The 12645-nt window shown below is 38.1% G+C and overlaps 1 protein-coding gene across 4 annotated transcripts in view; it reads right to left on the reverse strand.

Moving 5' to 3' along the window:
* Positions 1-12645, reverse strand: part of LOC126480754 (C-1-tetrahydrofolate synthase, cytoplasmic) — a 171049-nt gene that overhangs the window by 90266 nt on the left and 68138 nt on the right. For all 4 annotated transcript variants that reach the window (XM_050104037.1, XM_050104040.1, XM_050104038.1 and 1 more), the window contains exons 4-5: positions 10385-10521; positions 6920-7012 (exon numbers count right to left, since the gene is read on the reverse strand). In XM_050104037.1, coding sequence (XP_049959994.1) covers positions 6920-7012; positions 10385-10521 — 230 coding nt within the window. The remainder of the gene's footprint in view (positions 1-6919; positions 7013-10384; positions 10522-12645) is intronic.

A 12645-nucleotide genomic window follows, 5' to 3' on the forward strand; every position in this document is an offset into this window, starting at 1 on the left:
TCGTTCGGTCGTGGCACAGCCCAGCAACACCAACGATAATCACTAAAAATGCTGAAAATTCTTTAAAGAAATATTATAGATGACCTGGGCAAGCTAATTTACATTAGTAATACACAATTTTGATAAATTATAATGTATTTAGACCACAACAATAATTAAACTTACACTACTTTGTAATTTCTCCTCTAATGGCGGCTAAAGACAGATACAGACAAGAGAAGTCTACTCATTCATAAAATGCTACGTCACAGGCTGCTCTCTCTCTCTCTCAGCTCTCGAGGAAGACGACAAAGAACGCACACCATGCGGTGCTATTTATATTATTGCTGACCATTAACATCTCTTTGTAATCCTACATTATTTTCCTCTGTGGCTGTATTTTACATTTTTTTTATCGCAGATCTTAACATATTTCATAATTACATTATGAGTATAGAAATATTGCAATCATAAATACATCGAGAATATTATTACAGAAAATATTACAATAATAACGAATGTCCTTTATACAAAATTAAATAATATTTTTTTTGTTAAACAATTACAGTACATACGAATTGCTTCATAGCGGCGTCTATAGTACAATTAAATGTCATTTCATTTTATTAATAGTGTGTGTGCTGCCAGGGAACGTTAGTCTGAATCCATCATATGAGTGAAAAGTAGCTGGATAGACCAATGTAGCAGTATCCTGTCTGTTTATGGAAGCTGACAAAGTGGTCAGGGCTGGTAGCACAGCATCCATAATGACTAAACCTGATGAAACTGCACTTAAGAGCTGCACATGCGGAAACCGTTCCAAACTTGTTGCTAATCATGTAGTAGCGAAGTAATACATGGAACTGATCCAAGTAACACAAACATGGATTTATTCATAAACCTCTGAACAATAACAGAAATAAGACTCTCATGACTCCACATGTGACAAGGAAAAAGAATCATACAGAAGGTGCAACATAAGTGATACTCAGAGCAGCTGATGTGAATGGTACAAACTAAAAGTACATGGTGACGGTGAGTCAGCACTGCTCCGTGTGTATGTAGACGCAAGTCACCAATAGATACAGCGGTACTGACCAAGCTGTGTGCAAGCTTCCCACAAGTGGCATTTAGTGACCAGCCTGCACTGATACAGTTGGCAGTTTATTTAAACACACGTGCAGGGTGACACTACACTCTGCACACTCTCACTCATACACACTAGTAATGGGAAAACAGCACCAGAAGCTAGACCAGGGCTGCAGGGTAAATGTTGATGTGAAACATCACGAGTGGGAATTCAATTTTTGTCACTCTGTAGTAAGAATCTATTTGTCATGGTGTACTTGTGTGAAACTTCTTTTACAGCTTGAATTGTGTCATGCTGTAATGAGTTTCATTACAATTGGCAAAGAAGATGGTAGTAGATGACTAATTGGCTAGAAACATGTTCTTGCCCTCTGTCAGAAGGCAAAAACATTGGATCAGCAGTGCAGGCTTGTGGAAGACAACATGCAAAAATGTTTTGAGGAGTAGAAGGAATGAATGCCGTTGTGTGTGGTCACAAATGGATTCTACTTTGAAGGCAACTGTTAATAACTGAAGTGTCACACTTTACATATGATGTTTTCCGGCAGAGCACAGGAAAAGGTTTGTTGTAAACTGCCTGTCGACTACTAATTACCTCATTGTTTTGATGAAATTTGCTACAGGAGAGGGACACAGTCCAAAGCAAAAAGACAGTCCAACAAATAGTTTATTAATAATGTGAATAGTCTTTTGTCAGTATTACGTAGATGGGCTTTTGACCGTTACTTCCTGATACATTTGGATCCCTTTCGAGAAGTTAAAAATCCCAATATGCTCATCAAGGATTAGATTCTCAGTAGTTTTCCAATGTGAGTTTAGGCTTCCTGCTTTGACATCAGTCACATGGAAGCTGGTCAGTACAACATACAGGTTGCTGAAGTGCTCCCAATATACAGGGTGATTCAAAAAGAATACCACAACTTTAAAAATGTGTATTTAATGAAAGAAACATAATATAACCTTCTGTTGTACATCATTACAAAGAGTATTTAAAAAGGTTTTTTTTCACTCAAAAACAAGTTCAGAGATGTTCAATATGACCCCCTCCAGAGACACGAGCAATATCAACCCAATACTCCAACTCGTTCCACACTCTCTGTAGCATATCAGGCGTAACAGTTTGGATAGCTGCTGTTATTTCTCGTTTCAAATCATCAATGGTGGCTGGGAGAGGTGGCCGAAACACCATATCCTTAACATACCCCCATAAGAAAAAATTGCAGGGGGTAAGATCAGGGCTTCTTGGAGGCCAGTGATGAAGTGCTCCGTCACGGGCTGCCTGGCGGCCGATCCATCGCCTCGGGTAGTTGACGTTCAGGTAGTTACGGACAGATAAGTGCCAATGTGGTGGCGCTCCATCCTGCTGAAATATGAATTGTTGTGCTTCTTGTTCGAGCTGAGGGAACAGCCAATTCTCTAACATCTCCAGATACTGTAGTCCAGTTACAGTAGCACCTTCGAAGAAAAAGGGACCAAAAACTTTATTGGCTGAAATGGCACAGAAAACGTTCACCTTAGGCGAGTCACGTTCATACTGAGTTGTTTCCCGCGGATTCTCAGTGCCCCATACACAGACATTGTGACGGTTGACTTTCCCGTTAGTGTGGAAAGTTGCTTCATCACTAAACACAATCTTTGAAATGAAAGATTCACCTGTTTCCATTTGAGCAAGGATAAAATCACAGAAATCGATTCTTTTAATCTTATCAGCTGCAGACAGTGCTTGAACCAATTTCAGACGATAAGGTTTCATAACTAACCTTTTTCGTAGGACTCTCCATACAGTTGATTGTGGAATTTGCAGCTCTCTGCTAGCTCTGCGAGTCGATTTTCCTGGGCTGCGAACAAATGCTTGCTGGATGCGTGCTACATTTTCATCACTCGTTCTCGGCCGTCCAGAACTTTTCCCTTTGCACAAACACCTATTCTCTGTAAACTGTTTATACCAACATTTAATACACCACCTATCAGGAGGTTTAACACAATACTTCGTTCGAAATGCACGCTGAACAACTGTCATCAATTCATTTCTGCCGTACTCAATAACACAAAAAGCTTTTTGTTGAGCGGTCGCCATCTTAGCATCAACTGACGCTGACGCCTAGTCAACAGCGCCTCAAGCGAACAAATGTACAACTAAATGAAACTTTATAGCTCCCTTAATTCGCCGACAGATAGTGCTTAGCTCTGCCTTTTGTCGTTGCAGAGTTTTAAATTCCTAAAGTTGTGGTATTCTTTTTGAATCACCCTGTACAGTGAGAAATGATGCAGCATTTCAATGCCCATCCTTACATCTTTGTTACTTTATATTAAATTGCGAGAAGGAGCACAATCATTGCCTCTGAAACCTGTTGATAATGGATGGTGCAGTTGCTCAAAGGTTGCGATCAAGCACTGAGTTACCTATTACAGTGTGACCCCTCTCCTATCACAATCCAAGTTAGTAACGCTGCTATCTTCACACTGTTGACTATTTCCATTACTCTTTAATGAAAGTTTTTATTCAGATCACAGTATTTATTGTGAAACTTGTACATGGTAGCTGATGAAAGTCTCAGAACTTATATGAGTTTGCCATCATCAAACATACTGCAGTCTTGCGATTGTCCCAAAGCCAATACAATGTCCAACATTGTAGCCCTAACAAAATAAGTTTGCCAAACAAAACACAGTCTTCCCCTTAAAAGAGCACACTGATCACTTTCTGTAGATAGGGTACAGCAGTACCATGTGATCATGTGATCCTCCAGCCCTGACACAAGTCACGGCTGAGAAGGGCTGTATAAGTGCCAGTCAGATGTATGGCATCAACACAATAAGATTCATCAAAATGGAGATGTGACAGAATGGCAGAAAGAAACTATCATGTCTGGATGTGCCCATGTTCATCCCGTGAATGAAGTCACCTGATCTGGTGGTTTATCACAGTTTCTACAGGGAATCATATAACTCTTTTGAAAAACGCCTTTCCGAGACTGATGTCTGAAATATGCCACTGTGATACTACGAAGTTGGAGATTAAGTCACTAAATAAATCACTGAAGCCTAAGGACTCTCATGGATATGATGGAGTACCTAGCAGAATATTAAAGTACTGTGCTGCACATATTAGCCCTATACTCGGCCAGATTTGTATTTTTTCTGTAAGAATAGTGGGTTTCCTGAATGATTAAAGTACTCAGTAGTAAAGCCATTTTATAAAAAGGGAGAAAGGGATAATGTAGACAATTTAGGCCTATTTCTATGCCAGCAGTATTTGCTAAAGTTATTGGAAAAGCTGTGTATGTAAGTATAAATGATCATTTTATTTCACATAAATTGCTATCAAATGTACTGTTCGGCTTTAGAAATGGTTTGACAAATGAAAATGCTATATTCTCTTTTCTCTTGTAGGTACTGGATGGATTAAACAAAAGGTTTTGAATACTATGCATCTCCTTTGACTTAACTAAGGCATTTGATAGTGTTTATCACAAAATTTGCTCCAGAAGTTGGACCATTATGGAATATGGGGAGTAGCTCATAATTGGTTCACATCTTCTTTAAAAACAGACAACAAACGATCATTCTCCACTGTTCTGAGAATGATTATGATGTGAGGTCTGAGTGGGGCATAGTTAAATGGAGGATGACCCAGGGATCAAGTGCTGGGGCCACTCCTGTTCCTTATTTATATCAATAATATGCCTTCTAGTATTACAGATGATTCTAAAATATTTCTTTTTGCTGATGACACTAGCTTGATAATAAAGGATGCTGTGTGCAATGTTGGGACTGTTCCAAATAGTGCAATTCAAGACATAAGTTCATGGTTTGTAGAAAATAAACTAATGCTAAATCACAGTAAGACTCAGTTTTTACAGTTTATGACACACAATTTAACAAAACCTTACTTTTAATTTCACAGAATGGGCATATGATTAGTGAAACTGAGCAGTTCAAATTTCTAAGTGTTCATACATATAGTAAAGCATTGTGGAAAGGCTACATTCAGGATCTTGTTCAGCCTTAATGCTGCCATTTTTACTATTCAAACAGTATCTGAAGTAAGTGAGTGTTCGATATGAAAAGTGGTCTACTTTGCTTATTTTCATTCACTTATTATGTTTAGTACTTTACTTTGGAGTAACTCTTCCCATTCTCAAAGGATATTTTTGGCTCAGAAATGGGCAGTTCAGGCAATAAGTGGTGTAAGTTTGCAAAACTCTTGTCCAACCCTGTTCATTAGTCTGGCTATTCTGACAATGGTCTCTCAATATACATATTCTTTACTGTCATTTCTTCTTAACAATATCAGCTTATTCCCAAGAATTAGCACCTTTCAGTCAGTTAATACCAGGCAGATATCCAATCTGCATTTGGATCACACTTCCTTTACTTTTGTGCAGAAAGGCATGCAGTATAATGCTGCATCCATTTTCAGTACGCTATCACAAGAATTCAAAAATCTTAGCAGTCATCCATATGGTTTCAAGTTGAAACTGAAGAGTTTCCTCATAGGTCACACATAAACTTATTGCTTGTCTCTCTCTCTCTTTTTTTTTTTTTTTTTTTTTTTTTTTTTTTTTTTTTTTGCTCCTAAACATTTTATTTTATCTGCTATTACCTTTATGTTGTGATTTCATGTACCGACTCGTTCCATGACCTTGGAGATTTTTCTCCTCAATTTGGTCCTAGGGGACTAAACGTGTAAAATAAAAGAAATAATAAAAAATAAAAGTCAATGTACACTGCCCAACAAGTTTACGAGGAATGGTGATCACTCGCAGCCATGTAACACAGCATAAGAACAATGGTCATAAAAATATCCTAACCAGCAGGGACAATTTCTCAGTGAACATTGTGAAGAGAACTGAATGCAGTGAACATCTGGAATTGATTAACCTGCAAAAGGCCATTGATCGCATTGTACATAAAGATTCTCATATTCAATGAGCCATACAACACAGAAACTGGATGATAGCTAACTGGAAGCAAGTAGTGTTGTCCAATAAGTTGCAGTTTTGCCTTTTTCCTTGGCGCACTATGTCCTGTGCATCAACAACCCAATAATGGCTTTAATCTCTAGCATCTGAAGGATTAGTTCAGGCCAGAGGTTGTTTTGTGATGTTCTGATGTTTTTTGTGCCATGACTTGCACCACCTCAATTAGGTTACACTGAACATGGACCAGGATGGTTCCCCCCCCCCACTAGGTGACCAAGTGTTACCCACTCATCTACATCTCCAGGATGAGTATGCTGAGGGCACTCCCACTTTCCAAGATGGCAACATCCATGTTCATAGAGCAGCACACTTATGTTCTGGGTTTGATGACTTCTCAGCCATCCTGTCACACCTTGACTAGCCAGGTATATCACCTGATCTTAATCCCACAGAAAACGTCTGGGTCTGTCAAGAACATCAGAAGCTCTATGGGATCTAATCATCAACAAGTGGTTTCAGTTGAATAGGCCATACCTGAAGAAACTTGGGAACTCCCTTCATCACTGCATTCAGACAATCATCAAGGCCAGAAATAGTGTTTAACACTATTAGTAGTGTTTAACAGTATTAACAGTGATGTCTCCTTGGGGTACTAATTTTTTGTGTGATGTAGTAGCCAACACCTTCATTTAGGAGATGGTGGTATTCAGTCTCCAACATAGCAGCAACTTCTAATTCCGTTTATGATCAACCTATAGCTTACAGTGCCATCAGGACCACAAGTCAGATAGTAGAATTTCTCCACATTCCTCAGCACAGTTACTACTGATTATACATTACTACTTCTATTTCTTACTCTAGTCCAATGACCTTATTTTTACTCTTTTCACTTGGTATTTCAAGTGCACCTTAAAACTACTACATACCTTTTTATTAATTCCATGACACCATTTGGAGTGCATGGCAGGAAACCTGTCAGATCACCAACTGCTACTTTTCCTTCATTAACTGTGTTCAACCTGTAAGAAAATAAATACTTCACTAAAATATTGAAAACATGTGAACAGTATAACATTGTATCACTACAAAAAGTGATACCCTTGGACATTTTTTTTTAACATAAATATCAACTGAAACTATTTTTGTTGCTCATGAAGTAGAGACATTCTTTCAGCATGTCAATTCAATCTATCAGAATAGGCCTAAACATTGAGTCCTCCTGTGATTTTTCATTACTCTGCAACTCATCTGAGTGACAAAAGAGACAGAGCACACAAAGAGTTGACTGCCTAATTCCAAACAACAATCTTTCAGAGTGTCAAAATATCTCCTCTTTTATGCTGAAGAAAGGAAGTTCACATACTCCTTGGCACATTTCTAATATCACCAAACTTATGAAAACACACACTAGTTCCTACTGTTTTTTATCAGCAGAGGTAGTTATTATTAATACTGCATCCCCATCACTCTGGAGCATGATTTTTTCTTGAGTCCTCACTGATAGTCTTGTGCTTTTTGTCTACATTACATTGATAGAAAACCCCAAGCAAGGCATTTGTACTAGTACAACATTATTTAGATTTACCATTAAAAACAAGATTCAAGAACAATCACTAAAGCAAAGCAGCCACTATATTTCCGCAAATCAGAAGCAGAGCAACTGTGGCTCAACTTCCAAACATAGTTGACCAAGCACTGAATAAATAATTATCTAGTAAAACAGTTCACAATGGGAAGGATCATCCATGATACTGAGTCTCCATAAAGAAACTCCTAAAGAAAGAGAGACTACTGCATAATAGGAGGAAGATAAAATATAGTGCTAGAGAAATCAATATTAAATGAAAAGTGTTTGGCTGTAAGAAGGGCAATGTGTGTAGTTTTAAATGACTACCACAGCAGGATCATACTGAGAGATTTCTCATAGAACCCAAAGAAATTCTGATCATGCACAAAGGCTATCAGCAGCACCAAAGTTAGTGTCCAGACCCTCATAAACAGCACAGGAACTGAGGGTAGCAAAGCACAAGCAGATATGCTGAAGCTGTCTTCAAATGTTCCTTTATTAAGGAATGTACAGAAGTAGCCCCCCCCCCCCCCCCATTTTTAATTCTCACATACCTGCAAAGATGAATGGTAAAGTATTAGTGTCAGTGGTGTTAAGCAAACACTGAAATCACTAGGACTGAACAAGGCCCCAGGGCCCAATGAAGTCCCTATCAGATTTTATACAGAATGTACAGTTGAGTTAGCATCTCTTTTAACCATAATTTTCTGTCAGTCCCTCAAGCAACAGAAAACTATGACTAATAGTTGGGAGAAAGCACATGTCACACCTGTCTACAAGAATGGTAACAGACGTGATAAACAAAACATCCAATATCATTAACCTCCATCTGTTGTAGAATCTTAAAACATATTCTGTGCTTAAACACAATAAGGTATCTTGAACAGAGCAACCTCTGCCATGCTAACCAGCATTGATTCTGAAAATTTTGGTCACGCTAAACCCAGCTCATGCTTTCCTCACATGAATTCCTGAAAACCATGGATCAAAGCAGCCAGGTTAGATGCATTATTTCTTGACACTTGAAAAGCTTCTGATTCAGAATCAAATCACCATTTATTAACAAAACTATGACGACATGGGGTACCAAATGAAATTTGACTGACATTAGCATTTCTTGGTAGAGCACTTTACCTTGGATTGAGAGTACATGACAAGAGTAGAAGTCACTTCAGGTATATTACAGGGAAGTGTGTTGGAACACACACTACTCATGTTGTACATTAATTATCACAGCTGTCCCCAGCTCGTGATCTAGTGGTTAGCATCACTGCCTCTAGATCACAAGGACCTGGGTTCTGCTCCTGCCCAGATCTCATGGACTGAGTGTTTGTGTTGTACTAATTATTACATCTCATCCTCTTTACAAAAACATGCAAGTTGCTAAAGTGATGTCAAGTACAAAGACCCCAGATAGGGTCTCCAAGCCAGTAAAGCATGTCTTTTTTTCACCTTTCACAATCACTTTCTTACAGGTTAACAAAGAAACATTGAAAAAATTGACTCTGTAGAATTTAGTTTTGGCATGATATCAGGTATATCCAAAGAGTAACGTAAACTGAAATAATATGGGGCTGGCCAAGATCCATATTTTACTATACTCATTGCACAAAACATTGTTTTTCTACACACTTCTGAACAACAAATAAATTTTTGCTGGTTTCATTTTTAGTTCCCTTGGATTCCAGTAGCTAGATAACCAGTATTATCATACATCAGCCCAAATAAGTGGATTATGAGTCATTAATGTAGTCACTAAATGGTAAAACATGTGTCTTGACTGTCAAAATAATTTTATTTCTGATCATGATACATTCACCCCTCCCCCCCCCCCTCCCCCTCTCCCTCCCATCCTTAGCCCGTATCATCAGATCTGTGGCATAAAACATTGGGTATAGGATGAGATATTAAAAGGAATACACTGCAGCAGAGGATGTACCTATCAGAATCATTGCAGTGTGCCTTGTCACTTACTATTACATAACACCATCAGTGGGCAGCTTCTCATGAAGGATGCAAGAACAAATACTATTATTAACAAGAACCACTGACATTTATGGCCTAGCAGCAAGTTACTCTTATAACACTGATATCACCAGTCACTGCTGTTAAACTGCAAATAATTGAGATAATTAGTCATTGTAATTTTGATATGTGCTGCCATTCTATGTTTGAATTCCAGCTTTGGAGCACTGCAGCTATGGCTTTGTTGGTGAAAATTTGATCCCGTTAATTAACAATTTTTTCTTATAAAATACAACCTAAATGATATACTTTTCATTGTTATTTGTTTTTCCATCTTAATAATAATAATAACAACAATAACTAATTATAACAGCAGCTACAGAAGACAGCCATCCAAACAAACATATATTTTATTTTGCTTTTAATACACATTTGTCATATAATTATTATACCTGACGGCACTGCATTATTTTCACTGACAGCATCATGGCAGTTGGGCACTGACAGTGTTATGGAGCAGAAAGTGACAAGACACTCTGTAGTTTTCTGCTGTTACAAAGTTGCTAAAATGTACTCCTTATAATGTCTTGCTTTATATCCTATCTTTTATGCCACTGATCTAATGATACTGTTCTCCTAAAATTCTTCATCATACAAAAAATAAAATTATTTTGGCACTCAAGGAAAATTTTTTACCATCTAGTAGCAATATCATTGCAAATCTCCTTACAGGTTTTTCACCGAGAGTTATAATATTTATCAAGTCTTCAGATAATTCAGTGCTATATATGTATTCATATTTTTGAAACTTCCTGAATGGCTCTAAAGTGAATGTTAAATATGAAAAATCTTGGCTTACCCATCAACATCCTTGTCAGGAGAGACAGCATCAGTTACACGGTGTGAGTCAATAGGATTATCGGAATCCAATGGCATCTGGACTATGATACCATGTATATTTGGATCATTATTCAGTTTTGATATTTTATTGAGAAGCTGAAAAAAATTATCATCCTATTTAGATACATGTGTCACAACTTTCATTTCTGACTTTCTCACCTCATTGTGCAGTCATAAATGATTACATTTTCTCTTTTCCAATCAACGACAGATACGAGGGCTATCCACAAAGTACATTATGTTTTGGAATTAAAAATAAATAAAGTATTGGAAAAAAAATTTTATTATATACAGATGAAAGCCACACTTAAATACTACTTTTCTACATAGTTGCCATTTAAATTAAGACACTTATCGTAGCGATGGATGAGCTTGGAAATTCCTTTGTCGTAAAATTCGGCCACCTGCGCCTTCAACCACGTGGTTACCTCTTCTTGAAGCTGTGTGTCGTCATCAAAACGCTGCATAGCCAACCACTCCTTCATTGCTGGGAATAAGTGGAAGTCGCTCGGTGCCAGGTCAGGACTGTACAGCGGATGAGGAAACAACTCCCACTTAAAAGATTCGAGAACTTCATGAGTGGCATTTGCCGTGTGGGCCCGGGCGTTGTCGTGAATCAGCAAGATATTTGAGCCCAACTTTCCCCTGCACTTGTTTTGTATTGCGCTTCTGAGGTTGTGCAGAGATTGGCAATACCTTTGAGAGTTTATTGTAGTGCCTCTTTCCAGGAAATCCACAAAACTCACACCTTTTCTGTCTCAAAAGAGGTAACCACGTGGTTGAAGGTGCAGGTGGCCGAATTTTACAACAAAGGGATTTCCAAGCTCGTCCATCGCTACGATAAGTGCCTTAATTTAAATGGCAACTATGTAGAAAAGTAGTATTTAAGTGTGGCTTTCATCTGTATATAATTAAAAAAAAATTCCAATACTTTATTTATTTTTAATTCCAAAACGTAATGTACTTTGTGGATAGCCCTCATATAACATTGTGATTTTACACACAGAAAAATAAAACGTGAACATAATTTTATTTTACAAAATGTACAGAACATTTACATATTTTGCATGAGTTTTATGTTTCCACAGTGTCACACAGAAGAAGCACCCCATTATCCTATTTACTGGGGCACACACAGTTATCTATGTTAAAGAGATACGATGAGAATGAAAGGTTGCTCAAAAAATTGAAAGACCCAGCAACTGAAATTCACGATTTGCTACTTTGCTGGGGTGGGAGGCAGCAGGGGGGGGCAGGGGGGGGGTTGGGGGGGGGGGGGGGGCGAGGGGAGAACTAGAAAAGGTATGGTAAGGAAATACGGAATCACAAACTACTCTGTATCTCAAACAGAAAACTGTACAAGTGAAAAAACATGATTACATCCCAAACAAGTATCAGTCCACTTCAGCCTGAAATTTTTGTGTCATCAATCTTCTGACTGGTTTAATCTGCCCTGCCATGAATTTCTCTCTTGTGCCAACCTCTTCCTCTCAGAATAGCACTTGCATCTTATATCCTCTGTTATTTGCTAGCTGTATTCCAAACTCTTGTTTTCTTCAACAGTTTTTACCCTCTACAGCTCCCTCTAGGGCCATGTAAGTTATTGTGCGATATCTTAACAGATGTCCTACCATCCTGTTTCTCCTTCTTGTCAGTGTTTTTCTTGTATTCCTTTCCTCACTGATTCTCTCCAGGACCTCCTCATTTATTACCTTATCAGTCCACCTAATTTTCAACATTCTTCTGGTAGCACATCTCAAATGCTTTATCTTCTTTTCTGGTTTTCCCGCAGTTCATGTTTCACTATCATACAATGCTTTCCTCCAAATGAACATTCTCAGAAACTTCTTCCTCATATTAAGGCCCATGTTTGATACTAGTAGACTTCTCTTGTCCAGGAATACCCTATCTGCCAGCACTAGTCTGCTTTCTATGTCTTCCTTGCTCTGACTGTCACAGGTTATTTGGCTGCCTACAGAGCACAATCCCTTAATTCCATCTACTTCATGATCATCAATTCTGATGTTAAGTTTCTTGTTGTTTTTACTTCTGCTACTTCTCATTACTTTCTTTGTTCTTCAATCTACTCTCAATCCACATTCTGTACTCATTACACTGTTTATTCTATTCAGCAAGCCCAAAAATTCTTTTCACTTTCACTGAGGATAGCAATTTGTATCTGCGAATCTTATCATTGATACTCCTGAATTTTAATTCCAC

Source organism: Schistocerca serialis, chromosome 5 (genome assembly GCF_023864345.2).
Source record: "Schistocerca serialis cubense isolate TAMUIC-IGC-003099 chromosome 5, iqSchSeri2.2, whole genome shotgun sequence".
Classification (NCBI taxonomy): Eukaryota; Metazoa; Arthropoda; class Insecta; order Orthoptera; family Acrididae; genus Schistocerca; species Schistocerca serialis.